Here is a 19,340-nt window from a genome sequence, read left to right as displayed (position 1 = left end):
AAGGGTTATAAGATGAATAAAAATGGATAGGTATATACATAGTCATCATCAATATAAAACATAGAGTTAAAGTGAATAGGTTTCAAACGTATGTGAAAGCGACTTTTACTACCTAGGTTTGTCTCGAGACCCTCAGGACAAAAGCACATTCACCTTAACAACCTTCAGTAACTTTCCTGATGTTACTCAAAGATGCATCAATATAATGTGCTCGTTATACTGTGTCGTTCGTCTAAAATCGTTTTATTTTGAAGGTTAGAGCCGGAAAGGCTGCTCCTAAATATGGCATCTTGACAGTTACTTACTACTAGTAGCAAGGTCGAGCGGAGCCCCTGTTGCTTGACGTTTTGGATAACGTTACCTCAGCCATGGAGTAACGCCACATGTCACAAACGTGGTTCAACAGTTAACATGCAGTGAAAATGAGGACGTTTCAAGGAGTTAGTGCCGTCTCTAAATTTTGCACCAGTGTCAATGAGTTGTCGTCCGAGTGCTATAGAGTAAGATTTTAGCATTAGCATTGCCTTACGGAGTGCTCGCGTTGTAATGACAGCTAGTTAGCTGACAGGAGCTAGCTAAGTTAATCACCGATCAACATGAGCTCCGCACCAAATCACGGTGCCGTTGACGTTACGGAGACAGGGCTGTCCGGCAAACCCGCTGTCTCAATAGCCGGACATGTCCGGCAGGTCTTCAGTCATGTAAAAATAGAAAACCTGGTCGCGGGACTCAGTGGAGGAGTGGTGTCAACATTGGTGCTTCACCCTCTGGATCTGGTCAAAATCAGGTTTGCAGGTACGGTCTGGCATTATACTATTAACGATGATTAATGTCTGTTGTAATAATGCCATCTAAGTCATTCGCAGTACCATAGTTTCTTGCTAGTTAGGAGCTCTATTAAGTGTGGACATATTGTGTATGTTCCTTGAATGAAAGCAAATGCTTAGAAATCTGGTATTTCTAAATGGATTTGCTTAATGGCAACGGTGCTATGTTGTGGTGGCTGAACTTAATTCCTTTTAGAAATTGTTGATGTCTTTAGTTAAATTCTGATGACATGGCTTAACTGACTTATGACTTGTGTCCTTTCAATGTAGTAAGTGATGGATTGGAATTAAGACCTAGGTACAGTGGCATATTGCACTGTATGAAGAGTGTTTGGCAGCAGGAGGGACTGAGAGGACTCTACCAAGGAGTGACACCCAATGTTTGGGGTGCTGGAGCGTCTTGGGGTCTCTACTTCTTGTTGTACGTAAGCTATAAGCTATAAACCTGTTGGATCATGTCAGCGTCATGATATTTTTCATATTTGTTTTGACCTTTTGAAATGATCTGTAACTGTAACATGTTTCACTTCCCTCACTTATCTTCCCGTACAGCTACAATGCAATCAAAGGGTACACGAAGGAGGGGCGTCAAACTGAACTAAGTGCCACAGAGCACCTGGTGTCCGCAGCCGAAGCAGGTTAGTCCTACATGTGTCTGAACACTGCTGCCCTGCTGACACACTCGCATAATCAGCACAAGGTCAACAACAACAGCCAGACAGTACTACTCCGAGCTGGCCTTAGCAGGCAGGAGGCAGATACAACTTAGTACACAGCCCTTCTGTCCGTGCTGTTCTCACAGGGTCACATGGATCTGCTTCCTGCTGGCCAAATGAAGTTAGGGGCTGTGAATTGAATGCACAGAGAGTTTTTTTTAGCTGCTTTCAACAGCGTAACCTGACTACTACTGGGTAGGATCCACTTTAGCCTCCAAAAGAGCCTAAACTGTTTGATGCATTATTCAGCAATGTGCTAGAAACGAGTTCTATAAGGTGCTCTGTTGGGTGGAGATCTTGCTGTGCCGTTGCAGTAAACACAAGTCACTGCCATATCCTAGAAGTTGAGGTGAGGAGTTCTTTGTGATGTGACACATTATCTTACTAAATGTTTGGCATTCAAATTGTGTTCCGATGGTACTTAGGGATCTAATGTGAGTCAGGAAATGGCACTATCCCAGTATGAATTTCTTTTGGAAGATGTGACCGTGCTATCACCATGTAAATATGATATATATACGTGTATATATATGTTATATTACATTACGTGTATATATATGTATATATATGTATGTATATATATGTTATATTACATTACATTACATTTAGTCACTAAAACAAGTTGACCACAGAACCACCGCTGAAGGTGTTGTTTATCATCCCATGCTCTGTGAATTCTGGCTGGCTGTGTGTGTGTGTGTGTGTGTGTGTTGACAGCCGTGTGTATCTAACAAAGTAGCCACTCGATGTCCTTCAGAGAGCGTCTTTTTGGCGCATGTTGTCAGCCTCTGACAATTATTACTTGTCCTCACCTAGGCGTCCTAACGCTCACCCTAACCAACCCAATCTGGGTGACCAAGACCCGGCTGGTGCTGCAGTACAATGCTGATCCAACCAACAAACAGTACAAGGGGATGGTAGACGCTCTGGTTAAGATCTACCGCCACGAGGGAGTGCCTGGACTATACAAGGTTGGACATCAGTGTGTCTTTGTACTTTCATGTTAATAAGCAATAACCAATGACAGGTAAGCTGTATTTGTAGAGGGTTTTTACAGGCTACACCAACACACTACATCAACCAGCGTCCTTTATCCTACTAGACTGAGATGAAGTCTTGTATTGGTTCATGAATCACCACTAGAGGGCATCACCAGCCTATAGTAGCTGTAGTGGAGAACTTACAAGCCACGAATAATAGCAATGATATCCACAATTTTTAAGCTGTATTTTAGCTTCCTTACCAAGTTTATGTGATTTCTATTAGCCTGTCAGGATAATTGCTACCAAATGAATCTGACAAGTGGGTTTTGCCACTTATAGATAATGCATACTGTGGGTACATTAGTGCATCATGAAAGATTGACTAACAAAGCACGTATTTGTCAAAAGGGTTATGTTCCCGGTCTGTTTGGCACGTCTCACGGAGCACTGCAGTTCATGGCCTACGAAGAACTCAAGCGAGACTACAACAAATACAAGAAAGTGCCTTCAGATGCGAAGCTGGTGAGTCATTAACCCCATGTGCCACAGGCAATCTGGAAACATGCTCCGTGTTGAATAAAACTCAGGCATAAAGCTTGTAACTTTCTAAGACTGAGCCCACAGTTGATAACTAGCAGTTGAAGAGGTGACTCATCAGTTTTCCTGCAATGCTCACTTTTCTCTCTCTCCATCTGTTTAAACAGAACGCATTGGAATATATCACAATGGCAGCATTATCCAAAATATTTGCTGTGGCCACAACATACCCGTATCAGGTGGTGCGAGCTCGCCTGCAAGACCAGCACAATAGATACAATGGAGTTATTGATGTCGTCACACGGACATGGAGGTATGATACCGATCCACTCAGAAAGGGGCCGAACATGCCATCCTATTTGGGTTCAATTTGGCTGTTTAAACAAATGCTGTCCATTTTGAGTCATGGTCAACCCCCCCCCCCCCCCCTTTTTCTCTGCAGGAATGAAGGCGCCATTGGTTTCTACAAAGGCATCATCCCGAACTTGATTCGTGTCACTCCCGCCTGCTGCATCACCTTTGTAGTTTATGAGAATGTGTCTCGCCTCCTTCTGGGACAAAATAAGTGAGGCTTTAAAAGACGTGGTGTGGACAGCCGCAAAGACTCCGGGCTCACACTGACACGCTCGCTGCCGTTCAGACATGCAGAGAGAGAAAGGCATCAGACTGTAGGCGGATCTCTGGGCGCAGTGTGCGCGCAAATGAGCCGATGTGAGAAGCATTCATTTGCACTGAAAATGAATGACAGAGTTGCCAAACTGAGCAATGGAATCAACTTGTGAATGTTTCTTGTAATGCACACTGTATTTTAGTAAAATGTGACGGTGTTGAAGATGGCATCTGTCACTGATTCAGATGCATGACACACACTTTGAGTCGTGGGAAAAAGTATGTTGCGCTACTCGCCAAAGGACATGCTGCTGTGATGCTAGTCATTTAAAGAAAAATGATGCATAAATCAGCATTTCATGCTTGCATCAGAGGAGGCTGATAAATGTTTCGTCATGGTTATGTTTACATTTGATGTTTTCCGGCTGCAGAAAGGGACACAGGCTGAAATATGAAAGCGGATTAGAGATCGTCTCAGGTGTCCAGTTGCATGTATGTGTAATATTGGTTTGACTCTCTAAATGATTTCTTTCTGTAAACGGACAGCCACAATGGAGATGACTTTGGTTCCAAATACACCAATACATTTATCCCACATTTCAGACTTTCCTGGCAACAAATTTTAACTGCGTTTTAATATAAAATCCAAACTGCTTTATCTGCATTGTCATATTTGATTGATATACACAAATACATTAAATGTATTACTTATATTTCAAAGCTCCTAAACATAACAAGTAGTCATATAGCTTGAGTTCAATTCTTTAAAAAAAAAAGATGACTTTATTAACAGTAATAGTGAATATAAAACAGGTCACATGAGTTTAAATATTGTCAGTGTTTGGTCACAATGTCTGTTAAATGGTGACTGTATACCGACAGCACCCATAAGCAGAAAAGGCTACAGTACAAAGTTTATTTCTGGGAGACATAATGACACAGTATTCTTGTTTATAGGCCCGTCTGCTAGTATAGTATTTAAACAAAACAAAAAAAGAACATTCAAGTTACCATTAGTGATGCTGTGACACCTCAGCAAACCGTACCTGATCATTTTGGAGGGCCAGTTAACATACTGTTAAGACTACCAGGACTGGTCCCTCCCTTGCACGTAACTTTAAAAACAAAAAAAACAAAAAAACCCTATTTGGGCAGTTCCTCAATGATAATTCTGGATACTGAATTCCACCCTGTAGATGCGTCACCCCGGGGGTAGTCAGCGCAGGTCCCCACCCACACGGCCACATCCACCAACCCTGCTTTGACACCCTCGCACAGCCCTTCAACTGGAGAGGAGAAAAAAGAAGACGGTGCAAATTAACAGGGAACACCCAAACTGCCTCCAGAGACGGAAATTGTTAAACGCTTTGTTTTCTGACACAGTGATGAACTTTCCAAAACCTAATTGGAAGAGTGTAGCTTTACTTTAATGTTTATTGTCAAGGCTTTCCAGGAGCCACAGCCGTTAAATAACCAGTTAAATGAATAGCTAGACATTTTGGGAGATTCACTTATGTGATCTTGCAGAGAGTCACATCTTGTCTAGTAAATATACAGCTACAGCCGAGAGCCGATTAGCTTAGCATAAAGACTAGAAACAGGGAAACGGCTAGCTTGGCTTTGTCCGAAGGTAACAAAATAAATAAAATATTTATGGGGGGCTAGCTGGTTTGTCTGTGTGAAAAGGTAATGTCACTTCCTGAAGACGACCAGTGAAAACTTCAGGAGGTTATTGCTTCTGGCAAAGAATTAGTCCAGCACATAATCCCCCTGTTCACTTACTTATTGCACGTTGTTTTCACACTTTTTTCTTTTTTTTTTGAATGGACTAAACAAACTAAATATAACATGTCACTTAGTGAGCTTTAGAGTTGCTGTTCGGCAAATTTCTGTTACCTTTGGACAGAGTCAGGCTAGCTGTTTCCCCCAGTTTCCAGTCTTTATGCTAAGCTAAGCTAACCGGCTGCTGGCTCTAGCTACAGTTCATCTGACTAACATCTCACTCTCGGCAAGAAGGTGAAAAAGCATTTTTCCCAAAATGATGACTTGTTGCTTTAAACTACAACATTATGTAGCACTGGGGGGGGGGGGGGGGGACCTTGTTGGATCAGGTAGTTTATTGCACACCAAAGCCTATGACTTACCAGAGGACGTTCTGTGGATGTTGATGGTTGAGTTGAGCTCAGGACTTCCTTGGTCTAAGTAGATGATGGACTCTATGGGCAGGGGTCCCGTACACTCTGCTCCGTTGAAGGTGAAGTACCACCTCTGGCAGCATGCGTTCTTACACTTGAGTCTGAGGGAACCACTGAAGAGGACCCTGAGGGCGCTGTCTGAACGTAGCTTGGTGAACGTGCAGTCCTGCAGCACAGCATAGAGAAATGTTGCCACTTTTACGCATCTTGGTGGTTCAACGACGTCTCTGTGAGTTTGTAACACGATAGAAAGTAGCTGAAATGGCAGCAAGATACTTACCGCTACTTTGCCCAGGTCAATCCCATAATTCAGAGAGTTCCAGGCGCACTGCTTGTAGTTGGGCCTCCAGGGCTCCTCGAAGATCTCATTGATGCACTCGCCTTTCTCACCTTTGAGCCCATCACGGCCAGGGATGCCCGGCGTACCTGGGATGCCGTTGGTTCCAGGGTTACCCTCTCTGCCAGGGGTGCCTGCTGGCCCCTGCATGCAGCTGCCATACTGGAAAAAAACAGGGGGAAAAGGAAGTGGTGGTGGAAGTTGACAACGAAAAGAAGGCATGCAACAACATCTGCAGAGTCTATTGTTATCTAACTTCCTGTTTCAGACTTTCTTCTGATCCTTCCTGAGGGATAAGCTCCTTGCTTGGGCCGCATGCATCGCAGACACATGAATGCTGCTATTCATCCAACCATCACATACAAGAAGCCGCATTATACCCCATTAACCAGTCATATAAACAAATACACCGCCATAGGGCTGGAATAAGTGTAGAAACAGGATGCGATCCAAACCAAAGCAAAGCAACAGAACCAGCAACCACGGAGCCGTGAAGCAAGTGAATGACAGGTCGTGTGTTAATGAGGAACTGAAGGCTTGGTGACGGCCTAAATTAGTAGGTGTCTGGCCACACATCTCTCCGTGTGATTCATTGTCCAGCTGAATCCCCTGCTCTGTTTAAACTGATCTTACTCAAGCTGACTCAGACACACACACACACACACACACACACAGACGAGGGAACTTGCCAAAACTGCCCTACCACATACAGAGATAGACACAATGAAGATCCAAGACAGCTCAGCGTAATAAGTCCTTCAAAGAGACGTTTTGACCAACAGATTACAGTGTGTAGGTTAGCTGTGGAAGCTTTTTTTAGTTGGGGTTGGATATTTAATTTCGGTCATGTGATTTGTAAGGGTCATACACTCTACTACTTCGGTCAGGACAGACATAAAACTGACACGTAGAAGTGCGTCCTCGCCCTTAACCAAACACTGGTGCCAAAAGGATTTGGGTCTGGTCATTGCTGCCCTTTTGCTCAGCATGCAGCTGTGGAGCAGTTATAGGGGCACATGGCCAAAAGGTATTAGGGCCAAAGGGGGGGAAACAATACTTTGACTCAATTTTCAACTCCTTGTCTCGACTTGAGTCCCTGTGGGGAAGTATAAAAATCTATTTCAGACGATGTGAATCTGGAAAATGCCTGAATGTAAGGAGAATTACAATTATTCTAATGTCAGCTGCTGTGAAACAGATGGTTGAGGGTCTGTTTTAGCCATTAGGATGCTATGCTGGAGCAACCTGGAGATGTGAGGCCTGACATCATCTCTATAGGAAACTGAGAAGTCTGTGATGAAACCAATGGATTGTGGCTTTGGTACGCATGTGCTCTAGTAGACCTGGAATTTTGTCCTCGGGTGGGGGGAAAAAGGGGACAAAACTTTCAACGCTAATAACTGTCACCAACTAATAGGGGTCAAAATGTGTAAATGACGCAAGTACAACACACTGTATGTCTGTTCAGCAAGGAAACGTCTCTGTGTTTTATTAAGGGTTGGCTTTTTTTGGAGACATTTCAAAGCAGACTAATGAATGGAACCTCTGTCCACTTAGCTACACAGCTGACTTTTATATTAGCTTCCAGTCTGCTGTTTCTGTAGTGGTGCTGTCTGCCTGCATGAATTACACTCCAGCCCCACTGAATATTAGTAGCACACGGTCCATTACTGGAACTGAAGCATAAAGGCTGCATTTGCCCCAAAGTGCTGAGGAATCAGTAGTGTTTCATGCATTAGTCAACGCCGAAGAGAGGGCTGAAGCTCTCCTGGAGCGTGCAGAGCGTGGCCGCAGTGCTTGGCTTCGGGAGTTGTTTTAGTTTCAGAGGATCTCGAGAGGATGCAAAGTAGGATTTTATGATTACCACGTTGGTCAAATGAGCAGATCTTCCTTCTCCAGAGTGTCTAGTGCAGTTGGGCTTTTCTGCATCGTTTCCTGTGCACTAGATACAGATAGTAACATAAGATGCTATTCATTATATCCTTCTGCTGTGTTCTCAGTTGTGGAATATGATGGAGGGCAGCTGCCGTGGTTCTCAAAGTGGGGGCATGCAGACTTCTAGGAGTCCCTGAGGGAGGTCCACAGAGTCCCAGCAAAATAAACACAAGTTTCATTTTCATTTGACTCCCAAGGGATTAAAGAGAGAAATGTGTGTCCACTTTGTTCCTTCACTCCCCACCTACAGCGAAGAGGGTTATGTAAACCCATGCAAACATAGCCTAAGATTGGCATTGGTGTGAATTGGGTGCTGTGGACTTAAATTATTATGTCATAATTAAACAGTTGAAACCTGTTTTTTTTTAATCAAATATATCAACACATCAATCATACATGTTCCAAAACCAAAATAATATAGCCTTTTTTAACCCGGTAAAACAGACAGACAGATAACAAAGACAGACACAGACAGAATGAGCCAACTTCCTGTTAGTGGGATTTCTTTCTGTGTCCACTCAGTCTGCTGGAGAGCAGCCAGACCTGGAATAATAGAGAACCAGCTGACCATACAAAAGCTATAATAAAAAAAAACTGCATCTGCTGCTGGGACCAGGTCATTTTGGGAGCCCATTTTTGCTAAAAAAAAAACAAACAAAAAGAAGGTGGTGGGTGACCAGCACACTCACTGCACTGTAAGCCTACATGTGGATCATGTGGATGAATCAGCATATTGCTTTTTATTGTTATTATTCTTTTATTATCAATCGCGTAATGCCGCAAGAAAAAGTAATCCCCGGGTGAGTTTTAGGGACATGGCATGCAAAGTGCCCTGTGAATGTTAATAGAGATGCATTAAAAAAAATAACACAACAAAGCGCGCAAGCAGACTTATTTGAGAACAATAATATATATATATATTTTTTTTTTTGCCGATTTTAAAGTGATTTTTCGTTGAGAGAAGAGCCAAAAGTCTGTCTGAAGCGCGTGGATCTCTGCTGGAGTGCCACATAATCTGCTTTCGGGAAATCTCGGCTCTCAGCGGCAGTAACTCTCTCTTACCTTGTCCGCGTCAGGATCCTTTCGGTATCCTCTGTTTCTCACCTTTTCCACGCCATAAAGGGGCAAAGCCAGGCAGACAAGGAGCAGCAGGCGGGCAACGAGGGGAGACATCATGCAACAAGAAGACTGAACGGACTGGAGACCGTGTGCGAGGGTTTCTGACTCCAAACTCCAGCCGGTTTCAGTCCAGAGGAGGGCAGGACGAGACGGGAAGGAGCCAGTCAACTTGCAGAAACGCACTCGAAGGAAAAAAGCCCCATAAGATCCCTGTGCTGTTCATATGGGCAGTGGAAGCGCGCCAGCGTACACACTGTTGTGTTGATAGTCATTTTTTTCCCACTCTCTTTACTGACTCACATACATTCCATTTTTTTTTTATTCAATTATATTTTATTAAAATGAAATTGGTTTGATACAAAATTCAGATAGGCTACATTAAAAACAACACACACACACACAAAACAGTAGAAAAGGCTCAAAAAAAAAAAAGTTGTACAGAGCATTTCATAGACTACACTAAGTCTAGGTACATCATAAGCAAGACCCCCGACCACATGGCAGAATAAGAATACACATGCAACATACAACAGAAACTGACAGGGATTCCCTTTTCATTAGTGTTGTTTGAATTGTCCTGCCACTCTCAGATATAAAAAAGTAGCTCTGGAAGTACTTGAAGGAGAAACATATGGTCCGTGAGCCATATGTTATAAATCAGCCCTGAAAATAGCCACACATTCTCTCTCTCTCTCTCTGTTTGTTTATGACTATTCACACTTAATAATTAGTGGTTTGTGCTTCTAATGACAAATAGTGCAAAGCCTGTTGGATTTGTTTCCTCAATTCGATTCCAAATCATGTGACATTACACCCACACATGCAAAACACCTGGAGATTCTTTGAAGCTCTTTGAGGATGAGGAGCTGCTAAAAAGGAAGGCACATTCTTGTAGAAAACTATAAAGCTATACTTTATCCAAGTTCACAGGGCACTCCTTTGAAGACACCGCTGCACATCAAGTGTACAACAGAAACAAGCAGGAACACTGAAATAAAGTTAAAAGTACATTGTGTCTTTTTTTTTTTAAAGAAAACTTTGTCCGATGAAAATCACAAATTCAACATTTTCTAAAAAGCAACTACATCAAGTTTAAGAGTTTGCCTTTTTTCAAACGGAGGAATAAAGTAGCGCACTGTGTGTAGGTGTATTACAAGATGAAGTTTCAAGACGAACCATCTGTCCAGGACTCTCTCTAAGTTGAATGTTTGGCAACATCATGACCTTTCTTACTCAGTGTAGCGACTAGTCCAGTGAAAGACTTTATAAAAAAAAACTGAATATTTACATAAATATTGCATTTGTTTACTAGGATGCATTCTATGCCACTGAGCTACCAATCTACAAAACAGTAGGCCTAAAGTTTTTAACGCATGCTATACAATGAAATGACCATTGGTAGATGTATAAGTGGAACACAGCTGTGCTGCTGCAACATTCAGGTACAGTTACACTAAATGGCAAAAAGCTCAGTAAAGCTGAAAGACACTGCCGTCGCCCAAACTAAATAATCCAACGCCTCTAGCCTCTCTGCTAAAACACAGTTTCTGGTCCAAATTTAGCACATTTGAAACACTCAAGGTATGATGCATGTCACATTACACTGACTACAATTTAACCAATACAATCGTGGAGCTTATATGATGCATGACACAAACAGGTACTGTGGTTTGAAACAGATACATGAACCAGCATGGAGTGGGACTGATGTCTGAGTGGTTTCAAGGATGGATGGATGTACAGCTGCTTTTTTTTGGGGGGGGGGGGCAGATGTCTCAGCAGCTGCTCCCCTTTGGGTCCTTGCTCTCCTCAGACACCCTGTGCATGAGCTGGTGGGTGGAGTCCTGGATGCTGCTGCTGTGTGATAGATTTAAAGCTGGGTGCTGCTGTCCGCTGGGGGCCTGCCGGGTGTCTGACGGCTCGCTCCTCGGAGTCATCCTTGAACCAGCCAGACACATCAGAGATTATTGTACAGATATAGTTCCGTATAACCAAAAATAATGTAGGAATAAGCCAAAATAACATAACAGCTAAAACATTTAGCAATTGTAGCTATTGTACTTGAAGACTGTCTCACTTACCTCCCATCTGGGACTCTGTGCATGCTCTCTGAGCGGCTGCTGACCTTACTGGAGTTCCCGCCTTTGCTACGTCTCTCTCCCCCTTCCCTGTCCCTGTCCCTGTCCCTGTCCCTCGACCTCTCCCTCTCCCTCTCCCCCCTCCTCGAGCTTCGGCTGGAGGTGCCCCTGTCCAGGTGCTCCCTGGCTGAGGCCTCAGACAGTGAACCTTGCACATGGGGCTCGTGATTGCCCAGCGCAGAGGTTCCTTGATGGGCTATGGTGGCGGCGGTGGTGGAGGCGTTGGAGGGCGCACCGCCGGTGCTCGTGCCCATGGACTTGGAGATGACCTTGAGCTTGTGGGAGCTCGGCTTGTAGTGCTTCTTCTTGTGCTGGACGCGGCTGTTGTGCTTGAGGAAGAACTCGCAGGACTCCTGGAGCACCCGGCGGCTCTCACTGATGGGACTGTGGGTCAGAGAACAGGAGAGTTTGGTTTTTATTTCTCATGGAAACTGAATTTGAACATGCAACAGGACAAGAGATGTGGTCTTACTCTCTCTTGCGGGTCCTGTTGAAGAAGTAGGCCCACTCAGAGCAGGTCTTTTTGCTGCTGACCCAGAACACTGCAGATATTCCAACCACCAGTGTCATTAAGTATTTCACCAGAAACAGGGAGAGGTCAGGGCGGTCGAACTCTGTTGTCTGAAACAAGGAGATACACACAAACCATAATAGATCCATGTGATTTAGTGTGTGTAAACTGACCAAGCCAATTTCTGACTTAAAACAAGAGCATCTAGAGCTTAACATGTTCAGAGCCAGGACACCTTCAGCAGGTGATTAAGTCACAGCTACCTTGTAGGAGCAGGGGATGCTGTACTCTTGACAGCGGTCGTTGATCCAAGTATTCTCCCAGGTGCTGCGGTGGCTCTGCTCGTAGGTGTAGCAGGCCAACAGGGTGACCAGTGGGACCAGGTAGAGGCCGCTGAACACGCCGATACGGATCATGAACTTCTTCAGCTTCTCCTGGTTGCGCTCGTCATGCTGGATGACCTGTCGGACGTGGTTGAGAGAGACGATGCCCGCCAGGATGAGACAGAGGCCGACTATGACGCCCACACACAGTGGGGCCAGAACAAAGTAGCGCAGGGCGTCCAGGTCGTAGAGCCCCACAAAGCAAACGCCGCTGATGTTGTCCCCTTCAACCTTGTTCAGAGCCAGCAGCATGACAGTTAGCGCCCCGGGAATCCCCCAGGCAGCAGAGTGGAACCACACCTAGAGACAGAGGACATGTGGATCAGTGTTTTTTTTTTTTTTTTATAACAGCGTCCACCATTTTCCTGGCTGCTAATAGCTAGCATTTCATTTTATATTTATATTCTACATTTCTTTGCTGTATTCCCTTCAATTCTTAAAAACCATACCGCTTTCTTCTCTATAGCCTCACAGCTCCACTTGGGTCCAGCTGCCAGGAACCAGGTGATGGTGAGTATGACCCACCAGACGATACCGGCGATGGAGAAGAAGTAGAGCAGCATAAAAAGGAGAGTGCAGCCTTTGCTCTGAGAGCCCAGCACTACTGTATCCACGCTGGCGGGATGAGCTGCTTTGGTACAGGCAGCGTTGTTCCCCAGCAGGAAACCAATGAAGTATATGAGCGAGACAAAGCTGTAGCAGACGGCATAGAAGATTATGGGGCGCTCTGGGTAGCGGAAACGCTTGACGTCGATGAGGAACGTGAGGAAGGTGAAGAGGGTGGCGCCCAAGCAGATGATAGAGCACACGCCAATGAAGCTCTTGGCAAAGTCAATGTCGTGAGGTTTGAAGTACATGTTGGAGCAAGGAGGAGCGCAGTCCTGGGCGCCCAGGAACGATGATCCATGGCCCGGCTTGGTCTTCAGCTGCAGTGGGCACCAGAAGCCAAGGTCCCTCTTAGCTGACGATGAGCTCATTGGGGTGGTTGCAGGAAGTGGCGAACCATCCGAAAAGCCACATGGGTCCAATCTAGTGGGAAGGAAAAAACAACAACAAATCCTTTAATGGACTGATCAAGAGCTTGAGAATCGTCTGTAACTGGGGTTTTCTTACTTGTCACACTGTAGCTCAGGAGGCCAGGTGACACCAAAGATCCGGATATTCTCCCTGCAGTCGGACAGAACGGCCTCGCACTGCTCTCTGCATGGACGGATCACCTGGTTCTCCTCTGTGCATGCTGGGATGAAGGCTTGGCACAGGAAGTGGTGGACATCTGGAGAGCAGCGCAGGTTCACCAGGGGCATGAATGGCTGGAGATGGAGAGAAAAGTTATGTTGTATTGAAACTGAGAGAATGGAAATGTTGGATTTTAACATTGGTTTCCCGTTTCCCCCAAAAAACATTTGAGCGTTTCAGGCCGGCAGTAGCAATTTGTAAGATAACTAAAATACCATCTGAAGATGCAACCCACAGCTGGGTTTCATACAGAACCCTATGTGACTGAATAACGTAACATATGGAGTGCTGAGGTCATAAATGCGAGAGGGTAGCATTAAATATATTTAGGCCTGCAGGGTAAAACAGGAGGAAAAAAAATCGTACTTTGGTTGACCTGATTATAATCACCCATAGACATATAAAAGTGGTGATGATGGGTCCCAAGATGACTTTGAAATCAAAAAGGTTGTGAACCTCTGCTCTACATAAAGTATTGACTTTGTTTTGTTGATCTGGGGTGATCTATAGCGCCACACAAAGGGGCCCATTCACTGGCTGGGAAACATATTCTTCCGTTTCAACACACTGGTCAAGAGCTGGAGGACTGACGAGTGGTGGTGGGGGCGGGGGGGGCGGTGGTATAGGTGGCCGGAAATGTTTGGGAACACACAACGACAGGCCAGGAAGGCTGGAATGCACAGAGCTGTTGATAGGTTAGGCTGCTGAAGAGCCACAGTATTAGTGTGTCTACAGCGGCATCCACAGCTTACACTAAAGAAAACTTCATTCCACTTAAACAAGTCCAGATCATGTGACCATGTGGATGTTTTAGTGTAGTCGGGACTCTTTGTTTGAACCATTATCAGACCAACATGCACGGACAGACTTCTGTCAGTCTATACTGTTAATATTTGTTCACAAAACACACACATACACTCCAACACAGTGCCACTATTCAATGTTTCTTCTCCTCTTTTTTTCCTGAAATCCAGTCTGGCTGTAGGCCCAGGTCTCGGGGGCCCGGTCTTGCCCCCTCTGACAGTAAGCGTCCTTGTCTTTCTCTCCTGTGGAGGTCCTGGACTCCTTCTCGAGCTGCCCATTGCTCAACAATCTGACCTTTATTTGCATTACTGCAGAGTTACTGTAAGAAACTGCCCTCATTTCAGAAACCTTCAGCCAGGATCAGCGGTACAAGTCGAGCTGATTAGCTCTTAATGGCAAAAATCCTCTGCAGAGAATTTCAGAGCAAAGTACTTCAAGGATTAAATGATTCGAAGAAATGGCTAGGAAATCACTTTTCAAACTTTCACTCAAACTTTTAAGACCCTCAAGTGTTTCCTGTCCGTTACAGTACGTCAATTAGTCTTTCCATTCTCTTTGTATTCTAACACTTTTCTATTTCAAAAGCTGGCCAACATTGGTGGAATCTGGGACCAAGGGCGGAAAAAGGTTAGCCCTCCTCCGGAAAATCCTACTGATAGGCCGGACTGAGCCCATACCAAAGCAAAAGTCTGCCTGATTACAGCGTCAGGGCTTTGTGATAAATCACTGCACACTTTTAAAGAGAGCTATGTCTAGTATGTAATGTTGAATGTAGGCCAGAGAGTGCAAGCCTGGGTCACCTGGGAGACAGGACCATGGAGGTAAGACTGTGTGCAGGGGGGAAATGAGTGAGTGATTAACAGAGAGAGAATACTCATTGTGGTATGCAGGCTAGGCTTTGTGTGAGACTGGGCGTGTCCCTCCCCCTTCCTCCAGAAATCAAAGGCTCCTCACAACAAAGTCGACGAAGTTGCCTGTGGCCAAGGTTGCCGGGAAATAAAAAGCCTATACCTTTGCCAGATGCCACACAAAAGACTCCTTCAACAGATCACTGTTCATGCTCGACGCTCTGACACCAAATGTGTGTAACCCAAACCCCTGGCCTTCAGGAATGCCAGAACACAGGATGAAACGACTACAGAAAGCTGAGGAGAGACACAAGACAATGCTCAGTGACTGTACGTTGCATTTGGCCAGAGCACACGAAACGTAAAGTCAAACTGAAATTTGAAGCTATGATGATACTCCAGGTATTGTGCATATTTTCAATTTTTTTTTTCTTCAAATGAGGTTAAAATCTTTCCGGACATATTCATAGAAACAGTGTCTAAACTTCATGTCTATGGGTGGGCGTTTCCCATGGCAGCTGTTGACTGACATCAGTGTTGCTGGGAGATGTGCTGTCAACTTCCGTGGCGCACGTACTGACCGCAACAATAGCCTAGAAATGTTGATATACGACGTTCTTTCTCCTTTTTCAACACGCACACATTGGTTGCGTACCATTAGCAATTTAAGAACGTCTGCCCCTTTATAACATTTAACATTTAGGAGCAGGCATCATGTTTGCAGTCCACTCGGAGAGTGGGAGGTAGAAAGCTGGGCCAACTTGCGTTACTTTTAGTTCACGTTGTCTAGCTAGTGTTAGCTGCATCTCTCTCATGGGTCCAGTTGTGGTGACAAAAGAATGACCAGACTGTCAAACCTCACAGCTTACGATGTCAGTCAGAACCAAAAGTTCACGCCCCCTCGAGAGCACTAATGTAGGGGGTGCTATCACAACGGAAAGACTTACATTTCTTCGTTTTGGTGATTACAACTTTGAAACCAAACAATTATACGAGTCAAAACAAACACCAAGGAGCTACAGTGTGAACTGAACTTTAATTTCAGTTTGTCTTCAAGAGCAAAACGAAACACAGCTGCTCAACAACAGACAGTGAGCACTCAGGAACCTACTTTACGTCTTTTGTATGTCTCCACCTTCCTTTAATATAAAGCATCACAGAGCGGCCGGACTGAACCCCACATGGTTCTTGGTAATGAATAAAAATAAAAGAGAGAAAACATTTTACAGTGTATGAGTCTCCTCCCATGTGCAGTAGGTTGTTGCCGTTAATGTGCAATGTTCTTCTTTCTTAATCTACTTTTCTTGTTATGGGAACCTTAACGTGTAGCTCCACACTAGTCCCCCATTCAGTTTCAATGTGGCAGTGATGTATAGTTTTTAAAATCCATTATTCATGACAGCCGAGAATTCAAAGCGATGAGAGCAGATTCATAGTTATCACAATCACAATCTGAACAGTTTATTTTCTAGATTGTGCTCGATAACAACGGGCATTATTTGTGGACAAACTGTGGCTGGGAAACTGTGTGAGCCTGTTGATGACCATTACAAAATGGTCATCATGGTTCAATCAATAGGCGCTTCTGAAGACATTTATAGACTGGACCCACGAACAGCACTAATAATAACACCAATCACAGCAATTACTTCGAGATGACATTCATTATCTTTGAATGTGACTTGAATTATAATTTTTATTTACAAGCAGAGGAAGCTTTATTTCCTATCACAGGCCAATATAATTACAACTCTCCATGGAGACCCAGACTAATGAGATTCTTTAAGGCGGGCCAGCAGCTGTGACACCCCTCAACATGAAGTTTTCCCCCTTAATACAAATATTGTTCACACACACACACACAGCATGGGTTTGTATTGATTGGCCCACCCAATACCACAATTAAAAAAAAATGTACCACAAAAAAATGTAACTACATATCTTACAGGCCATATGGTTAAAAAAACTAATAAATTTGATTGGCCAATGTCCAACAAGGCCAATATTGACACAATACAGTGTATCAACAAACGGATATATGTAAATATATGTCATGAGGACTCACCTCCATATTACTGGCTGCAATATCCTGGTCATAGTGCTCCATCATGTTGGGGAAGAAGGTCATGTTGTAGGGCATCCCCAAGCACCGGTGTACTTTGATGGGCTCGCAGGTGAACAGGCTGTGGGCACTGCAGCCTCCCACCCATATCAGAGCCAGGTACGCCCATAAAGGTCCTGGCATCAGCATTGCGACGGCTGATTGGGAGTGAGTGTGTGTGTTTTTTTTGTTCTGTGTGTAAACTAGAACAGGTTTCTTTTTGGCTCAGTGTGAGGGTGTCTTGGCCCAAACGTTGGATCGCCCTGGCTCACACTGTCATCCACATTTCACTTCTCCTGGGGTCATCTCAGTGGAGCCGATGGGCACTGCAGCAGGTTGAACTTTCCCATCATTGGTCAGCATGTGCCTCTGGGTCACAGATAGGAATCCCACATCCCTGAAAAGAAAGTAAGCGGTACTTTCAGCTCCACAGTGACTACACCTCTTAGGAGGGTTATTTTTGGACCACAACCAACATTTCATGAAGACCTGCCTCCAGGAGCCCCAGCCAAGAAGATGTTTGTAGGTGGTTATTACCATATTTACTATCGAATTGCAGAGCAGAGACAGCCTTATCATGAAAGCAGTCCATCATACAACGTCTCACTGCACTATCATCAGAGAGTCAAAACAAATTAAAATGAATTAAGCATTTTTCTGGGCACCCCAACAGGTACCATGAAGGCCTCAGGCTCTAGTTTTTGAAGCACTGTTAAGAGACGCATCAATCAGATGGAATTAAGGGACCAAAATCCAGTCAATCCCTTGACTCTAAGCGTATGCATTTACAAGGGGTGGGGAATGCCAAAGATCCAGGCTGATTCAGTAGAATGAGTCTTGGCTTGTTGATGCACAGTAAATTTCGCATTTATGTGTCACAGTTACACACACACACACACACACACACACACACACACTTGCATAAGCAACTAAGAATCTTGAATGCCTGACAAAATGTAATACCTTCCACGTGAATGCAAAAGCATCAGTAGGTTTAGTTTTAGTTTCATAGGGGCCCATATAGGACATTAGTTCTGGTTATATTCTGTATACTATCACATGTAGGTGTGTATTATTAATAAAAAGTTTTTTTTACAGATGAAGATGTGGCCTTATAAGAATAAAAAGTGAGTTGTTTATATGGGTGCTAGGATTCCTGGTGATTATAAAATACTGATATTATCACTTGTTTTAAGAGTTGACCTAACATTACCACCTCACTTTCAGAGCTTCACTGTGATGATAGTGGAAACGGGGTAAAGCATGTTGGTTGGTTATTAGCATGAACTTTTCGGTTAGCATATTAGCAATGATTAAAGAGACAACAAAAGTTAGCAATGCAAATATTTACCACGCACCACCAACAACAACTCTGCATGTACAGGTTAGTAGAAACGCATCACATTTCAAAGTTCCTATGGGATCACGGGGACCTGGCATATCCACGAAGCTAAGTGCTTTTACGAGTATGTCAGTCTGTCGGCAGGAAAGTCGCGTTTTCCCGTAAATTAGACGCCAAATGCGGGGAAAGGGTACAGCAAACATCCCTGCCTCGGTCGCTGCCACGGGACGGGGGCCCGAGACAACTTCGGTACAAGAAAGAAACTATGAGGGTAAAAAACTAAACACAAACACTTACCCCCAACTGCCCAGGAGTTCGTGTAACAGCTGACTACATCGACACTCGTTGGAGCGATTCTGTGGGGAACTCGGTGGCGTGTTTCCTGCAGTAATCTCCCACAGTCCCTCCGTCTTTTCTTGTCCGGCTGCTGTGAAGTGGAGCCGCCTTCAGGTGTGGTTGGAAATGTCGCGATTTTGTTATGAACACGTAATAGATACGTTTGTTTGGCGTTACAACCACACGCACATGAAAATATATACATTTAAATGTCACTTATAGTTGTGATTTTGAAAGTCTCATCCCATTTTGAAAGTTGAAATGGTGTTCACATACAAATGGAGGGGAAAAAAACTCTAAAACAGATTATTAGCCTATCTCAATACAAAGGTGCACTTGAATGCACCGACAGTAGTAGAACTGCACGTGAACGCAGCATGAGT

The 19,340-nt window shown here is 44.3% G+C and overlaps 3 protein-coding genes across 5 annotated transcripts; 1 reads left to right on the top strand and 2 right to left on the bottom strand.

The window, feature by feature from the left end:
• The first annotated feature begins 362 nt into the window (after positions 1-362).
• slc25a32b (solute carrier family 25 member 32b) lies at positions 363-4,330 on the top strand. Of its 2 annotated transcripts, XM_070912300.1 has the most exons (7): positions 363-795; positions 1,098-1,248; positions 1,380-1,465; positions 2,360-2,514; positions 2,935-3,048; positions 3,231-3,376; positions 3,506-4,330. In XM_070912300.1, exons 1-7 carry the CDS (start codon positions 597-599, stop codon positions 3,630-3,632), a joined length of 978 nt encoding a protein of 325 aa, XP_070768401.1. In that variant the 5' UTR covers positions 363-596; the 3' UTR covers positions 3,633-4,330. The 2 variants fall into 2 exon arrangements, with proteins under 2 accessions (XP_070768401.1, XP_070768400.1); XM_070912299.1 differs by having other exon boundaries at positions 3,231-4,330.
• A 485-nt stretch (positions 4,331-4,815) lies between these two features.
• On the bottom strand, positions 4,816-9,315 carry LOC139290792 (collagen triple helix repeat-containing protein 1-like). Of its 2 annotated transcripts, XM_070912654.1 has the most exons (5): positions 9,202-9,315; positions 8,069-8,146; positions 6,148-6,366; positions 5,817-6,033; positions 4,816-4,958 (listed from the first exon to the last, which is right to left on the bottom strand). In XM_070912654.1, exons 1-5 carry the CDS (start codon positions 9,313-9,315, stop codon positions 4,816-4,818), a joined length of 771 nt encoding a protein of 256 aa, XP_070768755.1. The 2 variants fall into 2 exon arrangements, with proteins under 2 accessions (XP_070768755.1, XP_070768756.1); XM_070912655.1 differs by lacking the exon at positions 8,069-8,146.
• A 1,674-nt stretch (positions 9,316-10,989) lies between these two features.
• Positions 10,990-19,036, bottom strand: fzd6 (frizzled class receptor 6). The gene is made up of 8 exons (XM_070911406.1): positions 18,919-19,036; positions 17,244-17,676; positions 13,404-13,600; positions 12,740-13,319; positions 12,171-12,590; positions 11,869-12,017; positions 11,340-11,780; positions 10,990-11,196 (listed from the first exon to the last, which is right to left on the bottom strand). Exons 2-8 carry the CDS (start codon positions 17,427-17,429, stop codon positions 11,034-11,036), a joined length of 2,136 nt encoding a protein of 711 aa, XP_070767507.1. The 5' UTR covers positions 17,430-17,676; positions 18,919-19,036; the 3' UTR covers positions 10,990-11,033.
• Positions 19,037-19,340: the final 304 nt, after the last annotated feature.

Source organism: Enoplosus armatus, chromosome 9, assembly GCF_043641665.1.
Source record: "Enoplosus armatus isolate fEnoArm2 chromosome 9, fEnoArm2.hap1, whole genome shotgun sequence".
Classification (NCBI taxonomy): Eukaryota; Metazoa; Chordata; class Actinopteri; order Centrarchiformes; family Enoplosidae; genus Enoplosus; species Enoplosus armatus.
Note: the sequence above shows the minus strand (reverse complement) of the source record. Positions and strands in the feature narration are given on the sequence as shown.

Coding starts and splice junctions, on each gene's coding strand:
- slc25a32b (XM_070912299.1), top strand. CDS start 597: ATGAGCTCCGCACCAAATCACGGTGCCGTTGACGTTACGGAGACAGGG. Junction 796..1,097: donor GGTCAAAATCAGGTTTGCAG/GTACGGTCTGGC, acceptor CTTTCAATGTAG/TAAGTGATGGATTGGAATTA. Junction 2,515..2,934: donor GAGTGCCTGGACTATACAAG/GTTGGACATCAG, acceptor ATTTGTCAAAAG/GGTTATGTTCCCGGTCTGTT.
- LOC139290792 (XM_070912654.1), bottom strand. CDS start 9,315: ATGATGTCTCCCCTCGTTGCCCGCCTGCTGCTCCTTGTCTGCCTGGCT. Junction 6,367..8,068: donor CTGCTCATTTGACCAACGTG/GTAATCATAAAA, acceptor GTTTTTTTCCAG/TATGGCAGCTGCATGCAGGG. Junction 4,959..5,816: donor CATCCACAGAACGTCCTCTG/GTAAGTCATAGG, acceptor TCTCCTCTCCAG/TTGAAGGGCTGTGCGAGGGT.
- fzd6 (XM_070911406.1), bottom strand. CDS start 17,429: ATGCTGATGCCAGGACCTTTATGGGCGTACCTGGCTCTGATATGGGTG. Junction 12,018..12,170: donor GCATCCCCTGCTCCTACAAG/GTAGCTGTGACT, acceptor TCCTTGTTTCAG/ACAACAGAGTTCGACCGCCC. Junction 11,781..11,868: donor AACAGGACCCGCAAGAGAGA/GTAAGACCACAT, acceptor TCTGACCCACAG/TCCCATCAGTGAGAGCCGCC.